Source organism: Argentina silus (assembly GCF_951799395.1).
Source record: "Argentina silus genome assembly, chromosome: 17".
NCBI lineage: Eukaryota > Metazoa > Chordata > Actinopteri > Argentiniformes > Argentinidae > Argentina > Argentina silus.
In genome coordinates this window covers 4,499,096-4,521,488 of record NC_139671.1, presented here as the reverse complement: position 1 = coordinate 4,521,488, position 22,393 = coordinate 4,499,096, and the positions used below count along the sequence as shown (strand labels likewise).

General features: G+C 45.1%; 2 protein-coding genes across 2 annotated transcripts; one reads left to right on the top strand and one right to left on the bottom strand.

Annotated features, from left to right (window-relative positions):
- Positions 1–52: 52 nt before the first annotated feature.
- Positions 53–10,152, bottom strand: lca5 (lebercilin LCA5). Its single transcript, XM_083688781.1, has 9 exons — positions 10,121–10,152; positions 7,185–7,582; positions 6,679–6,923; positions 6,146–6,451; positions 5,170–5,307; positions 4,957–5,053; positions 4,570–4,706; positions 3,985–4,207; positions 53–3,186 (listed from the first exon to the last, which is right to left on the bottom strand). Exons 2-9 carry the CDS (start codon positions 7,558–7,560, stop codon positions 2,291–2,293), a joined length of 2,418 nt encoding a protein of 805 aa, XP_083544907.1. The 5' UTR covers positions 7,561–7,582; positions 10,121–10,152; the 3' UTR covers positions 53–2,290.
- A 1,041-nt stretch (positions 10,153–11,193) lies between these two features.
- sh3bgrl2 (SH3 domain binding glutamate-rich protein like 2) lies at positions 11,194–20,655 on the top strand (the record flags this gene model as incomplete). The annotated part of the gene is made up of 4 exons (XM_083688543.1): positions 11,194–11,238; positions 17,064–17,249; positions 18,018–18,098; positions 19,863–20,655. The coding sequence occupies 4 exons, from the start codon at positions 11,194–11,196 to the stop codon at positions 19,875–19,877; spliced, it is 327 nt and encodes a 108-aa protein (XP_083544669.1). The 3' UTR covers positions 19,878–20,655.
- Positions 20,656–22,393: the final 1,738 nt, after the last annotated feature.

The window sequence follows — 22,393 nt, the reverse complement described above, 5'->3', positions numbered from 1 at the left end:
GTGAACCATTTTAGAAACATAAGAAAGACGATTACAGATGTACCAAAAAAAAAAAGGGGGAAAAGAAAAACAAGATAAAGTAAAAGCAGACAAAAGGCATCACAGCTATAGGCTTGATCACAAATTACACGTTTGCAGTTTGAGGAAAGCCTTTGGAAAAAAACGTTGCCAACAGAATCAAAATGTTACATACATACACACAACAGGTTATTTATGATTCCATACCTATTGACAATACCAAAACTGTTCACTGAATAAAGAAAATGTCTTACAAATGTTCATTATGATAAAGTCTATAGAGAAATCCCTTATGTAAATGTTTCATCCTATGAATTACAAAAAGCACAGATCAATACATATTTTGTCACTTTGTTTATGTGGTGTGAGTGATTAAACAGAAGAGGGCGCTGTTGTATCTCTAAGGTCTGTTGGTACTTCAATTTGGTCAAGGCAAAGTTTGTATTAGTATTGAACAATAGAATGAGACTCTTTTAGGGTGCATTGTTTTTTAAGTATGGTTTTATGTCATGATTGTCTGAGAGAGGGAAGAACACTAGCAGGTCACTGACGCATCAAAACACACTCCAATGTTCAATCGCACAATTGACATTCGTTCAGTTTGACAGTTATACATACATTAATGCACGCAAACATTCTTTCAGTGCTATTACTACACATTCAACTTTTGCCCCAAATCAACTATTATTCAACAATATTTCAAGATTTGGCAGGATGTTACCTTGTTTCCAAATAGGGACAAGCTCATTTTCTTTTACAGTGCCCAGTGCTTAAGTAATGGGACAGTGAAGCATTTTGTTCTTCTTTTGGCTCTACACTCCAACAGTTTGGATTTGAATCAAACAATTACTTTGTGGTTAACATAGAGATTCTCAGCTTTTATTTGATGGCATAAGGTGTACCTTCATATTCATAGAGATTGTGTAAAAGAGCTTTCCAAAAAATCTGCTTGTCCTGTAGTAAAACGCTTACGAAAACTCCGCTCCTGAGAAATTCATTTGAAATCCTGGTGCATTTCTACCTCGCCTGACATAATCAAGCTCATGACAGAAGGATGCAGGATGGAATGGAAAGAGTCTGTTTTATCACATTACTTTCTTCTTCTTGGTTCTCTATATTCTCTATAACACTAACATCTTGTTTTGATTGTACATTTTTAATGTCTACCAAAAAATCATTGTAGCAATGTTTAATGTATTCAAAACAACACAAAACATTTGCAGTGATCACAAGCACTGTATCTTAGTGGTATTTAACTGAATACTATGGCTTATAAACCTGATATTCATCCACACACTCAAGATATCTGTGACTGTGGACACTTGTGGCCATACACTAAATGACATAAAATAAAAAATGCATTTAGAGTTAAGAGCAAACAAACAAGTAAAGTGTAACCACGATATCCACAGTATGTGTTTCAAGAATGGGTCTCAATGTCTTAATGTACCTGACAATGCATTTAGCTATTAATAAAGACCCACACCTGAGTAGCACATACACTCATTTCATGGCACCATACACTTCCTCCTAGGTTATATGTGTGTACACACACACACACACACACACACACACACACACACACACACACACACACACACACACACACACACACACACACACACACACACACACACACTCACACACTCACACACTCACACACTCACACACACACTCACACACTCACACACACACTCACACAGTCTGCGTGACACTTCAACACCTGTCTCTGTAAGACGAGTGTACATCATGAACATCTCTACATGGACAAAAACAAACAACTGATCTGATGCACCACCACCATGGTGGCCATTATACTACAGATGCATTCATCCAATGAAGGGCCATCTATGAGCCTTGGCCTGGTACCACTGGCTTCGTAAGAGCTTTCAGTTCCTCATGCATGCGACTCAGATCTCAGCCTCCGTCTCACAATTCCCTCATCAAACTTATCTCACCGAAAAAGATCTGTGCTGGCAAGAGAATGAAAACGGGAAAGAGCGTAAGATGGAGAGATTTCCTTTCCTGGTTTTGTGTAGGAGGAAAGTTGAGATCATCTCATCAAACTGAGAATGAATCAAAACCACTCGTTATTGTACATTAGGTTTTGATTTATCTGATATGACGACAAAACAAAATAAGCCCTTTTTCCTGTAGAAGTCACCACCGCCACATCCAGTCATATGGTGATTGACAGCTGTGATGGCTTATAAAGGAGGTGACACTTCCTAGAATTTGCCAATCAGAGAGCAAGTTCCTTCTTAAGAGCCAATCAGAGGGTCAGTTCCTCGATGTCGTCGTCGAATGAGGGGATGGCTCGGACGGCGGGCCTGCTCTCTGTCACGTGCAGGGTGCTGAGGATGTGGGCCGGGGGGGCGGCAGGCTCGGGATCAAAGACGAAAAGTCCCTCTCTCCTGCCACGGCCGCCAGTGGAGGCAGGGGGGCTGATGATCTCCATCTTACTGGAGGCTGGAGGGCCTTCGGCTGGCGGGGAGGAGGACGGGGGTCCGAAGAGCTGCTGCATCAGACTGGACTTATTTTCCTTCCCCAGTCCCGGACCCCCTCTTTCCTTCTCAGACCCACCGAGACTGATACCCACCCCCCCTAGAACGGCGTCCATATCCTCCCTCGGTGGTGGCGGGGGGAAGCCGTTGCCTCGTGGCGCGGGGCGTCCGAAGGAGGGGGCGTAACTGCCGAAAGCCAGGTCCTCGCTGGACATCTGGGCTCGCACTCCTCTCCTAACTGGTCCTGGCCCACTCTCTGTGTCCCCCCGTCCCCCCCCCTCCCTGCTGCTGGCAGCCGACCCACGCAAGCCCCCCGTCTCCTCTGGTTCGGTGAAGCTGAAGATGGAAGGGTTCTGGTTCTTCGGCTCGGAGAACAGGGAGGGAGAATGGACGACGGAAGCGGAATTTAACTCGGGGCGGTCGGCGTCTGAAAACAGGCTGTGGTGTGGTTGGCTCTGCCTGTCAATCTCACGCAGCCTGGCCAATAGCTGCTCTTTCCTGCGACGCTCCTCCTCCGCCGCCGCGTCCTGACTGGCTAATGCCTCCTGGTTCCGTCTCGCCACCTCTTCCTGCACCAGGCCACGCCTCTTCCTGTTTTCTTCCTCCTTTAGTGCGTGGCTCCTCCTCTTCCTCTCCTCCTCCTCCTCCTTCTCCTTTTCCCAGCCTACAGAGATTGAAAGACCAGAAAGAAAGAGAGACATGAAGATACTTCTTGGCTTCAGATAGTAAGAAAGAGCAGCAAGAGCAGCAAGAAAAAACAGGCACCACAGGACCTCGCAGCAGAACAGCAAATCATAAAGCTAATAGACAAGAAGCGAAGTCAGCTAAGAATCAGCTGGATAAGAGGTAATAAAGGAACTGGTTGGTATAGGGCAATAAGCTGGTGCTGGTGATCTAGTCCAGCATATATACCTCTATGGAGGTATCTATTCTAGTATAACTATGTAGGTATTCTTTATAGGCTTACTATGTGCATACTCACTGTCCCTCTCCCCAAGTTGTGACCCTGCCCCCCCACATTGCAGCTCGACCACTGAGGCGTCTGACCCTCTCCTACCTGCAGCAGGTAGGGACCGTGGTTAAACCACACACGGCTCATCATGGTTAAACCACACACAGTTCATTATTGTTAGACCACACACAGTTCATCATGGTTAAGCCGCTACACATCATTATCACAGGGAAAGGTCGCACCGGACATGATTTACACCAGATGGCTTACATGGCCAGGGGACAGTTAGAGAAGTGTGGTCAAGTTATGGTGAAGTAGTGTTCAGGGTATAGGTTTTGGAACTAAAGTAGTTCACGATCTAGGCTAAGACCATGGTTAAACTGCGGTCAGTTAGTCAATAGGTTTAAGTTGTGGTTCATTTATTTTGATGGTTAAGTGGTGGCTGGTTAATAGTCAGGGTGTGGTCAAGTTGTGGTTAGAGCATGGTTGGGATACGGTTCAGGTCCTCACCGTCTCTCAGTCTCCTGGCCTTCTCCTCCAGTGCGTGCAGCTCCCAGTCGACCCTCTGCTTCTCCTCCTTCTCCCTCTGTCTCTCTTTCTCCAGTTCCCTCTCCTTTACCCTCTCTCTCTCTCTCTCTCTCTCTCTTTCCACGTCTCTCTTCCTCTGCTGTTCCCTCTGGCGCTCCTCCCTCTCCTTCGACACTCTGGGTCTTCTGTCCGTCTCGTCAAGCTCCTGTCCAGAGAGAGAGAGAGAGAGAGAGAGAGAGAGAAGAGAGGAGAGAGAGAGAGAGAGAGAGAAGAGAAAGTAAATCTCTCTCTCTCTTTCTGTTCTGTCTATCGCCATTCAATTCACTGACTTGCTCTCATTATAGATTCTTATTGGCTTTTGAGCAAACACAGCCAGCATAGATGACATGTCTTTTAGCACAGGGTTTTAGCACAGCTAAGAGAGCCGGTACTCCTGATGACTCCTCCCGCACAAGCCCCAGTATTTCAAGTCTTCCAGGTCCCACCCTTCATCCTATGACTTTATGAGCCGGTGATCTGATTGTAACCAATCAGGTGATGGCGTTGTGTGTAGGTAGGGACACCTGCCTTGAGCGAGAGGTAGTCGTCGGGGGCCTGGTCGCCGTACTCGTTGCTGTCGGTGATGGCCGGGGGAGGGGACGGGAAGCCCAGACTCAATGTTCTGGCATCGGTCTGCACTGCCTTAGTGGTGTTCCTACTGGGGGCTGAGAGCACACACACAGTATGGAGATAAGATATGTACACACACACAGACACACAGACACACAGACACACACACACACACACACACACACACAGACAGACAGACAGACAGACAGACAGACAGACACTCACACTCACACTCACACTCACACTCACACTCACACTCACGCCATCCGCCATCCTATCGTACTAGGGCCTGAGAATCCCAGAGTTTTTAACCCACACGTTCACACAGACATTAGACAGCAGTACCTTTCCTCTTGGTGCCGTTGTCAGTGTCCTTTCTGGGTGAGGGCTTCATCATGCGGTTGGCATAGATGTTCTTTGTGTCCAGTTCCCTCTCCTTCTCCTAAAGCGGTATGGGCTAACGTTAGAGACGCAAGGCAGGGCGGGTCTCGTCGTATCAGCGGACATTACTTGTAACATGAGCGTCAGCACCGAGTGTGTGTGTGTGTGTGTGTCTACCTTCAGCTTCTGGCTGAGGCGTTCTAGCTCCTCCTGCAGAGCCTTGACTTCCTCCTGGGCATTGATAGTCTTCCTCCTCTCCGCAGCCAGCTGCCTCTGGAAACTGCCACTGTTCAGCTCCATGCTGCGCTCCAGCTCCTACACACACACACACACACACACACACACTTAGATTTTTTAAAAACATTTCAGATAAAGACACTTATACTCAGAGCAACCAGTTTCTCATCCTCCAGTCCCATATGATGCCCAGTCATAGAGGCTTGCTTCACTTGCAGATGGAGGTGTTTTCTTGTTAACCCATATGACTGGGAGTTCAGAGTGGAGGATGTGAAATGTGAAAGTCGCTCAAACACATTTTTACTCACCCCCACAACCAAGACAAAAGCTCAGCCAAAACACAAATGAAATGTCCTCCTCTAAGTGAACAGTGCTCCCAGAATACCTGTTAGATGGCAACAACGTTTGTTTACCTGCCAGGGGAGATTTCAGAGAAGCGAGGATACACACCACTGACGAGGAGTGTGTGTGTGTGTGTGTGTGTGTGTGTGTGTGTGTGTGTGTGTGTGTGTGTGTGTGTGTGTGTGAGTGTTTACCTAACAGACAAGTCTCGTGACCTCCCATAGCAGACACCCATAGGCTGTAACCCAGGGAGACAAACCAGTAAGCACTTATCCTGAGAGTACCCAAGAGAAATCTTTGGCTCTTGTTTTGCCTCTTTAGGGGTTATTGATGACTTGTTATGGTCTTTCTTAACATCCACAGCACCAACTTTAAGACTAATCACATGCTAGCTAATTGGACAAGAACATGTACAAGACACTTTAAGCCTATGTTACGGAAAGGATCGCGTTGAACCAGAATTAAGCTAAACAAAGTACAATCTGGCAGCACGCTTCGGAGCCCTATAGGTTTATTTCAAATATGACTACATGTACTGGACGCCATACATACAAGCCAGCTGCTAGCTAGTCACCTTGATCTTGCGCTGGCCCTCCTGGGCCTGGGCTTTCTCCTGCTCCAGCCTGCGGGTCAGCTCCTCCCTGGGTCCTAGCTCCTGCTGGTCGGCCAGCCTGCGGAGCTTCCCCAGGGCCGCCTGGCTGCGCTGCAGCTGCTCCTCCACCTCCTTGAGCCGCCGCTCGGCCGCCCGCTCCGTCTCCTGCGTCCGCCGCAGGCGCTCCCGCAGCGCGTGGGTCTCGTTGGAGTGGCGAGCGAGGAGCTGGGCGATCTCGCTCTCCGTGTCGTCGTAGCGATGGAGGGCCCTCTCCTGGCGGTGCTGGAGCTGGAGAGGTCCAAAAGTTAACATGAGATATGATTGGTTTAACGGAAGTAGACTGTGTTGCTTGGATTGACATTACAAGTATGGCGCATTCCTCTGTAATATCTACTGTAACCAGGGTTCCCATTCTGACACATTCAAAATTCCTAGACTTAGTCGTCGAGATTTTCCACGAGATCCATCAGATCATAGAAAGGAGCGCAAAGCCAAAAGGAAGAGGCGTGCGTCACCTGTCGCAGGACGCGGTTCTCCTTCTGCAGCTCGTCGCTGCGCAGCTGCAGCTCGGCCAGGGCGTTGCGCAGCTCGTTGATCTTGAGCAGGCGGGCCGACAGCATGCGCTTGGTCACCAGGTCCAGGTCTTTGGGGGGGGCGGCCGAGTCCTTGCTTTGGGAGCGCACACCCCAACGCTGCTGCTGCTGCTGGGTCTGGGCCGGCCCGCCGGGCCGCTGGGGCCGAGACACACCCCGACGTACTGCTGAAGGAGGACACACGGGTTACATAGAGAGACATACTTCTACAGAGATAAACACATGGCCTCATGAAAATACTGTGAATACCGGCACCAAAAAAAATCAAGGCTGAACATTTTTAATGAAGCCACCCTATTCAAAGTCCTACACTGCCATCTACAGGACAGTCAATTGAGTTGCCAGTGTTTCTCAGATTTCCCTGTCACCTGTGTATGTGTGTGTGTGTGTGTGTGTGTGAGTGTGTGTGCGTGTGTGTGTGTGTGTACCTGTTTTGTGGAGGGGGCTACTGGAGACCCTCTTAACACGCCCCCCTCGGTGTGGGCTGGGGGACGGGGTGCGGGAATAGGGCGACAGTGAACGTTCCGAGGGCGAGACGTTCTCGTAGTCCTCCGAGTAGAACGAGCCGCTGCTTCTCCGTCGCACGCTGTCTGACATCCGGTCCCGGTCCGGATCCGGGTCCTTTATCCGCGTTCTCGCCCGGTCCCCTGCACAGCTCTCCCTCTCATTCGCATCCCGACTCTTTTCCCGCTTACGGGTCCGCAATGAGGCATCGGAATCTTTCCCCGTGCTCCGCAGGGACTGCCGGCTCCGTTCTGCATCCCGATTATCCTCGTAGGGGTGGGGGATGTTCTCGGAATCCATGTTGTCCTTTAGCCCGGGAACGCTGCAAGGATACAGATGTCAGATCACACATCAACTAACTGTACATCATTCAATAACACACCCTAAAACAGGATTCTCCCGAGGATTTTTTAACAACTTTTTTCTCACTTCATTTCCCCAAAATATAGACTCTTAGCTTTGACTTGACACCCAATTTGATATACTCTGATGAATTTCACATTTTTTGAACTCATGAGTCCTTTTAGACAGAACTGCCCTAAAGCAAAAGCAGACCCAGGCTAGCAAAATCACAGTGAGGTGAAGTTGCCCCAAGACACATATCTAGGATCCTCATTATGCATATCTTTGAAGGGAGAGAACGCAAAACTGACCAAAAAACAGTGTCAAGGAACAAATGTTCACACTACTCTGGCAAAATCCTTTGGAAAATAAGCAACACCGTTTGCTTTTGCAAGCCAACTGCTTGGAAAAATCTGAGTAGTTTTGACATGTTTGCCTGGAAAAAGGACCTAGTAAGGTTTTGTTAATAATATGCTGAAAAGCCAAATCCATAGAAAATAGATCAGAAAGATTAACCAAAATAGGAATAAGGACGCATTATGTTCATGGGTCTTAGCTTGGTCATATTGTGCATCTTCGTCACTAAGAAACTGACCCATGAAGTGGAAATTTCCATGAGGTATATATTTTTTTTGTTCCACTAAAGTGCCGGCTACTCAGTTAATTTCAATGCCGCCTCATTTATCCACACAGAAGTGTGAGTGTGTCCACACACACACACACACAGACAGACAGACAAACAATAAAAACATCACGAATAAGCCTCACTGACATCAATGTTTCACACGATTATTGGTAACCATGACGACAAGGAAACACTGATTGCAACTCTCCATATTTGGAGAAACACACGAGGGCAGTGTTTACCTAAGCAGTGAGTGAGGTACACTAATGAGTGAGGTAGACTAATAAATCTTCTTCAAACATGAAAGTTGGAGACTGAGTTTATTGAGGCTGGACCACAACCTGGCTCACCCCACAATGGCACTGGGACAAAGCACCTTCGTCACCTAGCCTAAGTCTATATCACATTTCTAAACGATGACTTCTTTCCTTCCAACTGCACTGATGTAATAGAACTGGGCCGTTGAAAGGCCATCGTCTATATTTTTTCAGTACAGATTGGAGAGTGGAAGGGAGATGAGGATTGGAGAGGAGAGGACACCACCTGGGTATTGAGATCCCCTACCGACAAGAGAGTATTTATTACTCAGTGTTTAAGAGATGTACAGTTCCTCTCTGCACACTGACCGAAACAGCTTTGTAAATCAGTGGTATTGATTCTAAAGATTATTATATGATGATGGTGTTGTGTATTATATTCGATTCTGTGCGATTGTAACACAATACACAAGCCCACACAGCTTCCGAATTAGAATTTCATTGTACTGTACACTTCCCTTCCAGCGCATATGACAACAATACACTTTGAAGTGAATTGAGCGTGGATTGATTAATCCGTGATGCCTCTTAAACCACAAAGTGCATGCTGGGACAGCCTACATTTCATTTCATGGGTGTTCCATCATCATCATCATCATCATCATCATCACCACATTACCAAGTAATAAGCACAAATATAGGCCTACCTTTTCATCTATACGAACAGTAGCTCTGTCGGTTTTTTGATATATATATATTAAACAAGCGGCTGAAGTAAGCCTTATATAGCCGTTGTCATCTGAATACAGCTTGTAGCTAACATAGCATAGATGGAGACAGATATGCCTCCCCATACTGATCCTCTATGGTCCTCTCTGTCGGTAGAGCTTTGATTCCTGCTGGGACCATATATACTGAAATGTACGCACTCACTGCAATGTAAGTCGCTCTGGATAAAAGCGTCAGCTGAATGGCTTATATATTATACTGAGATTAAAAGCACACCGTCTGCTCTTGACAGATGCCTTGTAAACGGGGAGGGCTGGGTGGGTGGGTGGGTGTCAAGCTAATCACATCAAAACAACTGTCACTCACCACACGCAACCGACTGGTTGTTGGGCTAAATAAATAGATATTATGCGGAGAGAGTTGACCAGTTGGCTGGCTACAGTACAGCAACATAAAAGCATAGCAGGGACACATTCTTACCCTCTACAACCACACAAGCAAAACAAACAACAGGTGGTGGCCAGGAAGCCAGCTAGTGATGTTGGTGTAGCCAGCCACACCAGCCAGGTTGCTAGCTACCGAGCTAGTTCTCAGCAGCAATGACCAACCTCTCAAACTCAGGAATCCATGGCTTTTCCCCCCTTCACCCAGAGCTCGCTTTGCTAGCGGAGGTTAGCCAGCTCTTCATTTCGCTGTCTTAGAAGACAGCTCTGATCGAACAATGCTGGCTAGCTCTGTTAGCCAGCTAGCTATCAAACTTGGCTAGTCGCCTGACAACAAAGCTAACCAGTCTAACGTTAGCTATATTTGACCTTCCCTTGGAGCCAGTAAATGGCCATGGCTCTCTAGTTAGAATATTGGTCATGCAGTCGCCCTGTAATTAGGTGAACTAGGAGTCAGCACCCACCGCTAAAGATCGCTTCCCAAATCCACGCCTCGTCCTCGGCTGCTGCAGTCCCTGTGACGCCGTGCCATGGCAACCCCGTTCACTTCCATGCAGTTCCACTGGTGACCACTTGTTGCATGAAGAGCCTGTCCTGTGAAATAACATTATTATTATTCTTTTTTTCTATTTAGTCAATCAAGTCGCTTGATCAGATATTGCACTGTTTTATGCAGTTAGAACCTGTAGTGTTTTGTATAATCATTTTAGGTCTGATATATCAATTTGTTTTTGGAACCCCTAGCAAAGTTGTTTCAGCCGGTGACTATTCCTGTTCTTGTTGTGAGGCCTTTTTTGTTTGTTATGTTTTTGTCTATCAAAAAAAAAAGAGAGTGAGAGAGTGTGTGTGAGAGAGAAAACAGTGACATTTAAAAATAAAAAATGTTTTTGAGATTTTTGGGGGAGAGGTTCTGCAGTCTGTGTGGCTAAAAGTCAGTCGACAGACATTAGGCTATCCAAAAATAAATAGTATTCAGATGTATATCTGTAGGGCTGTTTGAACGATCTTCATATTTCTGTAAATAGTCCTTGGCTAAATGTATGCCTATAATATGTAGTCCTAATGCCCAGAAGACTAGTAGGCAGACGCTCCGACCATTGGGCACAAACACTACACTATATTTTATATATGTATTAATTTAATGTATTAATATATGTAATAACCTTTTAGGAATCAACATGCTTTAAAGGCATTCGAGGACTGCATTAAGCTAAACATTAAAGCAACACAGGTGAACAAGTAATCTGATTCATTTATATAAAGAACTACATTTCCCATAAGTGGTTCAGTTTGAAGGACGATGTGAGACCGCTGAAAGCCAGTTGGGGGAGTGCGGACCTCGGCTCACACGCACGCTGTTATCCTGGCACTGTATAAATACAGGGACGCGCGTTGGCTTTAATGTGAACACTGCTGGGCTTAGTTGGAGACAGAGAGACAGCAACGTTAACTGTCCTACGAGAGGAATTCATTGCAAAATAGTTTTTTTTTTTTTTTGCCTGACTGTCGCCTGTTGCGACGGACTGTCAGGATTAAAATGGTCATCAAGGTTTACGTCGCCTCCTCCTCGGGCTCTGTTGCGGTGAGTGCGGTGCTAGTCTGTATAATTTGCGTGAATTCTAGTATGAGATTTGTATCAATCGAAGAGATTCAATGTGTAATGCTCTCGCATGATATGGTTGTTGTCACCAGCGGACGGGGGGGGGGGCGTTGTTTATGTAACTTCTGAGCGCTCAGCGGTGCGGCAAGAACTGACATTCTATAGTACATGGTTTTACTCAAAACGTGCAGTCTCTCGTTTGTAACCTGATTCAAATACATTTCACAACTACTGGCCTTTTGTTGGATATTTTATGCAGTGTTGGTTAGATTCTGATTCTGAAGCTTATTTACACCTCACCTCTCATGGACCCACCGAGCCATCCTCCTCTGAGTCCATGAGAGGTGATTTAGGTGAGAGTTAATTTGGGGGTTCATCATTTAAGAGCTTGGATGCAAAAAAAAAAAAAAAACATTACGCAAAGGGTATTTGCTGGACTAGGACCATTGTCCGGTTGCCTCTGGGATGATAATCTATCTCTAGATACGCATTAGAAATTGAAAGATTATCTGTATGAGATTGAAATGGCCAGCTTCCATTTAATGAAATAGAATGTGCATAAAACCATAGTTTATGCTTTGCTGGCTACTTTATGCATTGTTGTCCTCATCTGAGGGCTCGTAAAAGTAAAGTAATTAATGAATTCTAGGCCACTTCTTGTGTTTGCCCTGCTCCAAGGTTGGGCAAAGTGCATGTTTGCTGTGCAAAAAAGTGCTCCCTCACTCTTTTCTCTGGACCGGGATATTTTGTTCATACTCTTCCAAAAGTATGCATTGCATACCGTAGGCCTACTGCTGTACTTCAAAGCACTTGTCAAACACATGTCCAGGTGGTTAGATCAATATGATTAATTTCAACAAAGGAAAAACAGCTTTCACTGCTTGTGTTCTGATTTTGGCCATGGTTTCAAAGGACAGTGCGGTGTATATGACTGCAGTATGTGATATAGATTTACTCATTGCTTGATTGATTTAAGGGGTATTGATTGGACAATGGAGATGGACCATATGGGTTATTCCGTCTTTGACATCACATGAGAGATGAGGGGCCTGCATAGACCGTTGGGGACAGTAGATGTTTGAGAGGATCATTCTAGAGAAAATCTCTCTTGACTAAATGCCACAAGTCGTGGGTAATGGGACTTATTAATGTGTTCAGTTTATTGTATACATGGAAGAGGGGGACAGAATTGGCTAGTGTTTACGAAATAGTTATTTATAAGCTTGTTGCTCAGACACCCGCGCACGCTTGTATACCCTTGGGGTCCGCTCTGTCAGCTACAAGCTTATGTGAATTTAATTCACTTTGAAGGGTATGAAATTGAATTAGAAAATCACAGTTTGATTAAAGAGGAGAGATTGGAGATGACAGGCATCACTCATTGGTTAAATTACTGTGAAACAGACAGATGTGGAAAGAGAAATAGAGATGGGGGAGAGAATGATGGGGAGGGAAATAAGGAGAAAGAGAGAGAAAAAGAGAGTGGGGGAGAGAAAAACAGACATAAGGAGAAAGGACGGGAGAGAAAGAGAAAGTGAGGGAGAGAGAGATGGGTTGGGTTGGGTAAGGGGGAAGAATAATGAAAGAGTTGTCGCCCCAGAAATGATCAACTCCCAAATTAGAGCGAACAGATTAGCGAAGTGGAAATCATCCGCCTGGAACATTGGAGGTGCAAATTACTGTCCTCTTGGCTGAAAGGATGAGGTTTACGTATGTAGATGTTTTCACCCTAACCGCTGATACAGAGTCAGATTCTATAATAGTTAACGGGACAATCTGGGATTCAAACAACAACTGTTGAACTAAGCTCATGAGGCATTTATAAGTTCTATTGTTTAAAAAACAACAACAACAATGGCGTTATAATTTCATTAAAAGTAACACAAAATGTATTGTATGTACTGTACCAATCCCAGATTGCCCCTCTTAATGTTGGGGATTGAGGGGTAGGGTAATGGCTGGCTGTGTGTGAGTTCCATGTTTTACACAATGCATGTACTGCTGAGCAGTCACAGTGTGTTAAATACTGTTCAAGTACTTTGGAGATGTCAGTGCAAGTTGCAATCCGATGGGATCGCGCATCATCTTTTTCTGATGAAAGATATGCTCTCTCGTATTTTCTCTGTTATTCCCATTCACTCACTCACATCTGTCTATTTCTCTCTGTCACACACACACACACACACACACACACACACACACACACGCACACACAATCTGTGTCGTGACCTAGTGCGCTGAGTAAAGGATTAGCTCTCAGTCTTAACCTTGGTTAATCCCAGCAGCACAGAGGTACTACACAACAATACAAGGATCGAGGTTTTTACAGTGTAACCTCATTCACGCACACACTCTCTCACTCACACACACACACACACACACACACATACTGTACACAAAATACATTCACAACATAAGACCTTATTCAAAACAGGCACACACAATCTCAGTGTAATCTAGTTCACCAACAGGCCCTCAGATTAGCCTAATGAGAGCATTATTAAACTGTCTTTAGAATCTGTGCTTGTTTGATCAGTGAAGGGTGTGATTGATTTTTGAATGATCATGAGTTTTATAGTGCATAGTTACTATACGGTTGAGTACAGACTTCTAATCATTCAATACACACACATACACACATTCACACTCAACCTGGCACTCAATTTCCACACATCACACCAGGGCACCTGTTTAATTATTCACATGCATACTGTTCTGGCCTTTTAGCTCATGCACGGTTCTGTGATCAGCTAGCTTTGTACTGTTTCATTGCCTCACAGTACATTGATAAAGTGCTTGTATAGAGACACCATTGAAAAAACACTGAATAAAAAAAAAACCTAGTTGTGTGTGTGTCCATCAATGATTGTCTAGCACTGCTATTAATCTCCTTCACATTGTCTTTGGGTCAAAACAATAGTTCCATTGTGCACTCTGGGTTACCATCTATTCTACTGTACACATAATAGGAGTTTTTTGGGGGCACCAGACAGTGGGTAATGTTTAACCATACGAGCAGAGAGTTTGTTTACAGTGACCTCAGTGTTCTGTTTTTTTACACATAGGCTAGCTATGCACAATCAGCCCTTTGTGACATCATCAAATTAGATTGTGCCACAACAGAAGGCATAGAATGAATAATACGGTCAGTCTGCCTGATGTTTTTCTCTCTGTCCGTACTCTTATATCTTCTAGTTTTTCATATTTTATTGACATTTATTTAGAAAGGAGGAAAGTAGAGAGGGCGTAGATAGACCTGGTTGGTGAACCTGGGCTCTTTTGGAGAGTTGGGAGTTCTTAGTGTGTGTTATCACTAAGCCCCAACACCGGTCCATACACTCTTAGTGGTCTTTCTGCTCCGCCCCCCCAAAGTGAAAAGGTGAAACTGGGCTCGTCAGACAGGCAGGGAGATGTTTCTGTGATTCCATCTCACTCTTTCTCTCTCACACATACAGTACCCACTCACACAGTCTCTCTCTCTCTCTCTCTCTCTCTCTCTCTCTCTCTCTCTTTTTAATCACGGTGACTGGGTCCAACTGGAGCACTCTGCACGGAGTCACAGGAAGTCCGAACCGTACTGTCAGCACTTTATGGGGCACTTTTAATAACCGACAGAGAAGCGTGGGAGATTTCTGTCTCCTTTGCAACATTCCCATTGGATTGTTTTTCAAACTTGGGACAGCAGTCACACACACACACACACACACACACAGGGTCATATCCTGTCTTCGTGCAACGATGGGGACAGCACCAATGGGAGTTGCTCAGCCTATTGATAGCAGCTGGGACCCATCATGTGTTTACTAAGATTCAAGATTCTTTATTTGTCACGTGCATGCAAGTATGCAGTGAAATGCAAAAGTGACAGCGCCACAGAGGAGTGCAACAATACATTTAAAATAAATAGAATATAAACAGCAGTATAAACAGCAAGGTAAGCAATGTACACAATGGAATGACTATATACAATGGCACTGACAGGTTGTCAGATCCAGAATTGCACAACAGCACATGCAGAAAACAAATGCCCGATGCAACCCAAACTTATTCCTACACAAGGCCACAAAAAAAGTTCTGCTCAGCCAAACACTGTTAGAATATCAATGTTCAGCACTGACCCCATGGAATGGAGATGGACTCTTCTAATCATTAGACCCTCTTTAATGTCTCTATTACTGTCAGAGAGAGAGATGGATGCAGCATTCGATACATACAGGGCACTTCCCACAGGGGCGTGTGTGTGTAAACCTTCTGGCGGTGAGTGAGGGTGTCAGTTTACAGTGTGTCGATACGGGAGTGGATGACACGCCTGACCCCTGAGCTAAGAGACCAGACAGACGACACACTCTCACTTACACACGCATATAGACCACACGCATGTAGAGGTAATCTGAGCACAACTCTGTAGAGTTTTCCAATGCATATCAAATATTTGCATTTGTTTGTGTGTGTTTGCTTTTGTGTGTGTGTGCGTGGGTGCGTGCGTCCACTGTTTTTCTGCGTTTAAGGCGCTTTAAGAACCAGACGTCTAGACTTATGCCCTTTCTCTCTAAGCTGAGGGCTGAATCATTTCACCTGACAGCTCAGAAAAACTGAGTCAAGTCTGCAGTTTTATAGTTGAAGAGTGAACACTGAACTTACAGTGCCGTCCATAAGTATTAGAAAGAGGAAGCATTTTGTCTTCTTTTAGCTCTGTACTCCAAGTTTGAAATCAAACAATTACTATGAGGTTAAGGTAGAGATTCTCAGCTTTAATTTAATGCTTTTTTTTAAAAGATTGGTTTCACCATTTAGAAATTACATTACCTTTTTATACATAGTCCTCCTATTTCAGGGAAGTAGTATTGGAAAATTGGCTTGACAGGTGTTTCTGGTTAATCAGTGTGGGCATAAGAGAGCTGTCCACGTCTAGTGTTGATTCTAGCCTTTAGGTTTTCTTTTGGAGTCTGCTAAAGTGGAAAGTTCTAGAGTGGCCAAGTCAATCTCCAGATTTAAATCCAATTGAACATGCATTTAATTTGCAATACTAAACATGAGTGCTTTATTTGGACATTATATGTTTTTTCCCCAATACTTTTGGAGCCCTGAAATAGGCGGATTATATTTTAAAATGTTTCTAAATGGTGAAAAGAAAAGGAAAAGAACAAAAGAAAGAAAAAACTGACCATCTCTACTTTGACCCCATAGTAATTGTTTGATTTCAAATTCAAACTGTTGGAGTACAGAGCTAAAAGAAGACAAAATGCTTCCTCTTTCCAATCCTTATAGAGGGCACTGTAGATCATTGTCTGAGTGCAACTTCACCATATGTGAAGCTAAAAAGAGCAGGCATCATGTATGTGTCATGTACTGTATGTATGCATGTACCAGCTGTTCCATGTATAGCTGCTTGTGTATACAGTATGCCTATACGGAGGTGAAGTCATCGTCATATGTGGACTCTGCTGTTTAATGTTTCTGCAATTGTTTTGAGTTCTACGAGCAAGAGGTTGAAAGGGTTGTCCTTTTGCTCCAAACACAGATGTGTTCAAAGTTTGTCTCTTCCCGTCTCCTTCCCGTCTCCCTCCCTCACCCCCCCCCCCCTTGCTTCTCTCAATTATTGCTTCGTCCTCTCTAATGCCTCAAACACCCTCCCACTTCCGTCCACATGGTTCTGTCTCCCCCACCTACCTATCACCCCTCTCCTCATTCACAACCCCCTCACCTCCCTCTCTCTCTCGCTCCTCACCTCAACACCCCTTCCTCACCCCTCCTGTGTCACCTATTCGCCCAACTATTCCATCCCTCCTCCCCTCTCTCCCCTCCAGGTGAAGAAGCATCAGCAGGAGGTGGTGGGCTTCCTGGAGGCCAACCGGATCTCCTTCCAGGAGGTGGACATCACCATGATGGAGGAGCAGAGGCTGTGGATGTACCGGAACATTCCCGAGGAGAAGCGCCCGGAGAAGGGCAACCCGATCCCCCCGCAGATATTCGACGGAGACCGTTACTGCGGGGTGAGAGGCTAATCAACTCAGAGGCACAAAACAATGAATATACCTGTAGCAGTTGCACTATGCGGGTTCCCTACACCTGAAAGCACAGGCTTCGCATGGTCCTAGTGCCACACCCTCCATACACACCCTAACAGAGAAGAGGAAACCCTCTTACATTTGCCTTCTTATGTCTGCTTTTCTGCATGCTGCTTGGTGGTTAGTCTGTTGGCGTATCAGTGAACAAGTAGCCTGCAGTATGAAGCTAATGCATCGTTTGCATAATGGAATGGTCACTTGTTTGTGGAAGAGGTCTGTGCTATGAAATGGTCACAAAGTAGCATGACCACTGTGAGTAAGCAGGCTAAGCTAATGCTAGCACGGCATGTAGCCTAGGGTAGGATGGCCATTTAGGGTGGAATCCTAACTTGACATCTGAATCATTGTAAAAAAACAACAAAAAAAACAACAACATCAATGCAAGATTTACGTGCGGCTCTAGAGTTAGGATTCTAGAGTTAGCTATGCTAACGTTAGCCGGTCTGTGTCCTCTGTCTGCATGTTGGTCTGTAATCCTGTTGTAATCTGGTCGGGCGATGGGGCAGATTATCCACCGTGGTCAAGATCACTGTTGCCTGTTTAAGCCTGCATTAATCACCAGTGACACACACAGTGCCTATTTTAACCCGTTGAAGATACTGTTTTGTCTAGAATGGGATTATGATTGCTATGAATAGCTACAGTGGGGATGGGTTGTGTAACTCTCTGTTTGTTTATTTGTGTTTATCTCAGGACTATGAGGACTTCTTCCAGTCAAAAGAAAACAACACTGTGTTTACATTCCTGGGCCTCAAATCCCAACCCTCAGTAAAAGTAAGCAGTTACACAACACACACAACACACACACACACACACACACACACACACACACACGCCCCTCCTACATCACTATCGCTGTTATAAATCAAACGCTACATTTGCATCACTGTCTGATATTTCCAAAACCTCCCCTTGCCTCTGGTACCCTCAGTCCTCCCTCCTCCCTCCTGCCTCATCTCTCTCCGGGTGCAGGATCAGCACTTGTGTCTATATTTTCTCCTCTGAAATATTCAGCCTGTGTGATTTATGGTTTTTTCATACACTTAATAGCTCGGAGGTTGCTGAGTAGAGAAAAGCTGATTTAAGAGCTTTATCTTTCTCTTCTCAGTCAGGACTAAATGAATTACCTTGTCCTGCCTCAGTCTGTCTGTCATGCCCATTCTCTCCATATAGAGAGGGAGGGACTGGCTGGACGCTTCAAGGTAACAACATCATATCATTCCACAGCAGCCATATCAGCTCCTCTGGAGCAATACTGACCAATGGCGATCCACAGGATTTGTCTGTGTTTTAAACCCAGTCAACCAATGATTTGAGAAGAATTGCAGTTAGAGCCTAAAAACGGAGAAAGAACGGTAGTATGGATGAAATGCTCAGAGGCAGCAACATGGCGTCCAGCTGTAATGTTAGCTAAAGGCACTGATTGTACCCACTGGAGTCCTAAGCGTGACCTTTAGAACCCTAACATTAAAGGGGCATATCTGGAATTGGTAAATACATTTTTGGACTTTCAAATTAATGATGCATATAGCCACTGATTCTTAAGAACTTAATAAATGCCTCATTAGATTAGTTTAACTTTCTTACCCACAATATAAGCTTGTTTTACAATCAGTGCTTATTGCTTCGAAACATGGTTAAAACTATAATTTTCTTCTCATGGATGGTCAGTCCTTGCATCCATACCTCTGTCTATGAATTTGAGAGTGGTTAAATTTCTCCATCCCCATTCCTCAGCTTTTTACCCAAAAAAGTTTCAGGGAGATCGCTTTGTTATTGTTTGAATCCCAGGTTGCCCCTTTAACCATAATTCTTAATGCCAGGCCATCATGGTAAATAAGAATTTGTTCTTAACTGACCCGCCTGGTTAAATAACGGTTATGGTCATGTTGCTATGGTCTCACTGTTACCATGGCTCTGAGTATAACTGAATTGCAGAATGAGATCATCTTGCCCTAGATTGCATCTGGGCATGAGAGGGACCACAATACCTCTTGATTCAATTGACCAGCGGACAAGTGATCATTTGATTTTCCTCCAATCACATGCTTTGTCTATCTCTGCCCCGGAGGCTGACTGGATAACTCGATTCATTGACGTGAATGTGATTAGGTGCAGACCAAAGCGCTTTTTAATGAGGGGTTGTTGATCTTGCTGACAGAAATGTTCCTTCTGTGGAAACTTCCCTTACTCTGACAAGGACATTATTGAAAAGAAGAACAAGTTCTTGATTAACCTACCTGGCTCAGTATAGGCTTGAATGAGTATTACATACTATTAATAACTATTATGTTAACTAGTGATGGATTATGTCTTCACTGTGCCCAAAGCACAGCAATGTGTGTCACAGGTTTTGCTTTCAATTTGTATTGTAAGACTGAAGCAAAGCATGATCATGTTGGTTGGCCAAACATGTTCTGTTTCATTAATGATGGATAGATGGATGATTGGACACGATGGATGGATGGATGGATGGATGGATGGAGGGATGATTTGAGCCTCAGCATCTAACCCTGCATCTGCCTCTCACTCCCTCAGGATTCCGAGTCCTAGACCCTCCCATGATGCCACCGACGCTGAGAGACATGGAGGCCGAGGACTGACTGCATCACTTCCCGCATTGCAACACTTCCTCTCCTCCAGAGGATCTCACTTGAGACGCTACCACATTGCCAAACAGCCGAACACTCTGATATTCCCTTCTGACCCCCCTCAACTTCTGCCATCCGACCTGTTAAGAGATTACAGAAACTGGACAGGGAAAATTGTTTACTCCTGTCCAGTAGCTAATGTAGCTGTTTCAGGATCAGTGACGCAGTATGTAGCAGGAATTCTTTATGATCAGTGCTGTAGTGTGATTGTTACTAGGGTGTGTGAGTGAGAGAGAGAGTGAGAGAGTGAGAGAGTGAGAGAGTGAGAGAGTGAGAGAGAGAGTGAGAGAGAGAGTGAGAGTGAGAGTGAGAGAGAGAAAGAAATTTGGTGACAGGATGTTAATGAAGGCTGTGTTAAGTGAGGGGAAATGAGAGGGAGCACTTAACGCAACCTGAAACGACTTGGAGGGGGCCTGCCGGGGTGTGTGTGTTTATTTATTTTAGTGTGAGCTTGCAGGAAAAAGAGGCAGGTGGTCTAATGAGACCAAATGTGACTTCATCATTGTCTAAATGTAATAACACTATCTTCAGTCTCCCTGTGTTTTGACTCTTGCTTCTACATTTGCCCTTGGACACAATGCACTGATTGGACAGAATATCCGGTCTTCTAGCCACTTCTTTCCCTCTTCTCCTCACATCACGATCCCTCTCTCTACCAGCCAACACGATCCCTCCCTCTACCCTACCAGCCATGACTATCCCTCTCTCTACCCTACCAGCCATGACTATCCCTCCCTCTACCCTACCAGCCATGACTATCCTTCTCTCTACCCTACCAGCCATGACTATCCCTCTCTCTACCCTACCAGCCATGACTATCCCTCCCTCTACCCTACCAGCCATGACTATCCCTCTCTCTACCCTACCAGCCATGACTATCCCTCTCTCTACCCTACCAGCCATGACTATCCCTCCCTCTACCCTACCAGCCATGACTATCCCTCCCTCTACCCTACTCCCTCTCTCTACCCTACCAGCCATGACTATCCCTCTCTCTACCAGCCATGACTATCCCTCCCTCTACCAGCCATGACTATCCCTCTCTCTACCAGCCATGACTATCCCTCCCTCTACCCTACTCCCTCTCTCTACCCTACCAGCCATGACTATCCCTCCCTCTACCCTACCAGCCATGACTATCCCTCTCTCTACCCTACCAGCCATGACTATCCCTCCCTCTACCCTACCAGCCATGACTATCCCTCTCTCTACCCTACCAGCCATGACTATCCCTCTCTCTACCCTACCAGCCATGACTATCCCTCTCTCTACCCTACTCCCTCTCTCTACCCTACCAGCCATGACTATCCCTCTCTCTACCAGCCATGACTATCCCTCTACCCTACCAGCCATGACTATCCCTCTCTCTACCCTACCAGCCATGACTATCCCTCTCTTTGTAAGGAATGACAGAAATGAAGCCCTCCTGTGATCTTTTTTTCTACAATGGTAAACATCATAAGGGCAGACTTGCAAACTGAGGAAGGCATCAAAACCTGGGTTTATGTTTATCAAGGGTGACCACATATTGAGGGCCCATTTTGTGTCTAGAACCTGGAGGTCTACTCTTGAACTAGAAAACACCTTCAAAGAGACTGAACATACTTAACCCTAACATTCCAGTAGTAGGATCACTAAATGAGAGAGAGAGTGAGTATCACATGATGTCTGACCTTAGCCCCTCAGATTAAACAGATGGATTCATTCTTTCATTTATTTTTGCTCTCTCTCTCTCTCTCTCTCTCTCTTCCTGATGCTTCTTTCTGCTTCTATTTGCCTAGTTGTTTTGAGGTTGAGATGATTCATACATGACATGACAATCACCACAGCAACTTGCTCAGACTGATGCTCCCCCCCCATGCTACCTTCCCATCTTGTTTTTTTCCCCTCCACCGTTTTCACAAACTCCTTTCTCTCTGTGTTGTGATCTCCCTTTGCTGTCTCGTTGCTTGTTCTCCCCTCTTTCTCCTCCCCTCTCTCTCTCTCACTCACTCACACCCTTATTAAATTATCATGGACGGATGAATAATCGTTTTATGTTTACACATGACCGACACACACAGGCCTTTCCGCCCTTTCGAGACAACACACGCACACAAGCAGTGACCCACATTGTCTGAATGTGGCGCCATCTTGTGATTAAAAATGGTACTGTTTATAAATCCATGGCTATAACGCGCAATACAAATTGCAGACTATACCTAACAAAATCAACATTCCTTTTTGCTACATGTCTTGTATGTATGCTTTACACTGTATTGTTAAAAATTGTGTTGTAAATTGAACACTTTTTTGTATGTGTGCATGTATGTATGTATGTATAAAATCAAGTGTGGTGAAATGTATCAATTACTGCTGTCTGACTGTCTTTCTCAGTGAATATCTGTGTCTGTCTGTCTATTGTGTGTGGTGATGTTT

Excerpts from the sequence above, each read along its gene's own strand:
- lca5 (XM_083688781.1), bottom strand. The coding sequence starts at position 7,560 with ATGGATTCCGAGAACATCCCCCACCCCTACGAGGATAATCGGGATGCA. Across the intron at positions 6,924-7,184 it reads TAGCCCCCTCCACAAAACAG|CAGTACGTCGGGGTGTGTCT; the intron begins GTACACACACAC and ends GTCCTCCTTCAG. Across the intron at positions 5,308-6,145 it reads AGGGCCAGCGCAAGATCAAG|GAGCTGGAGCGCAGCATGGA; the intron begins GTGACTAGCTAG and ends GTGTGTGTGTAG.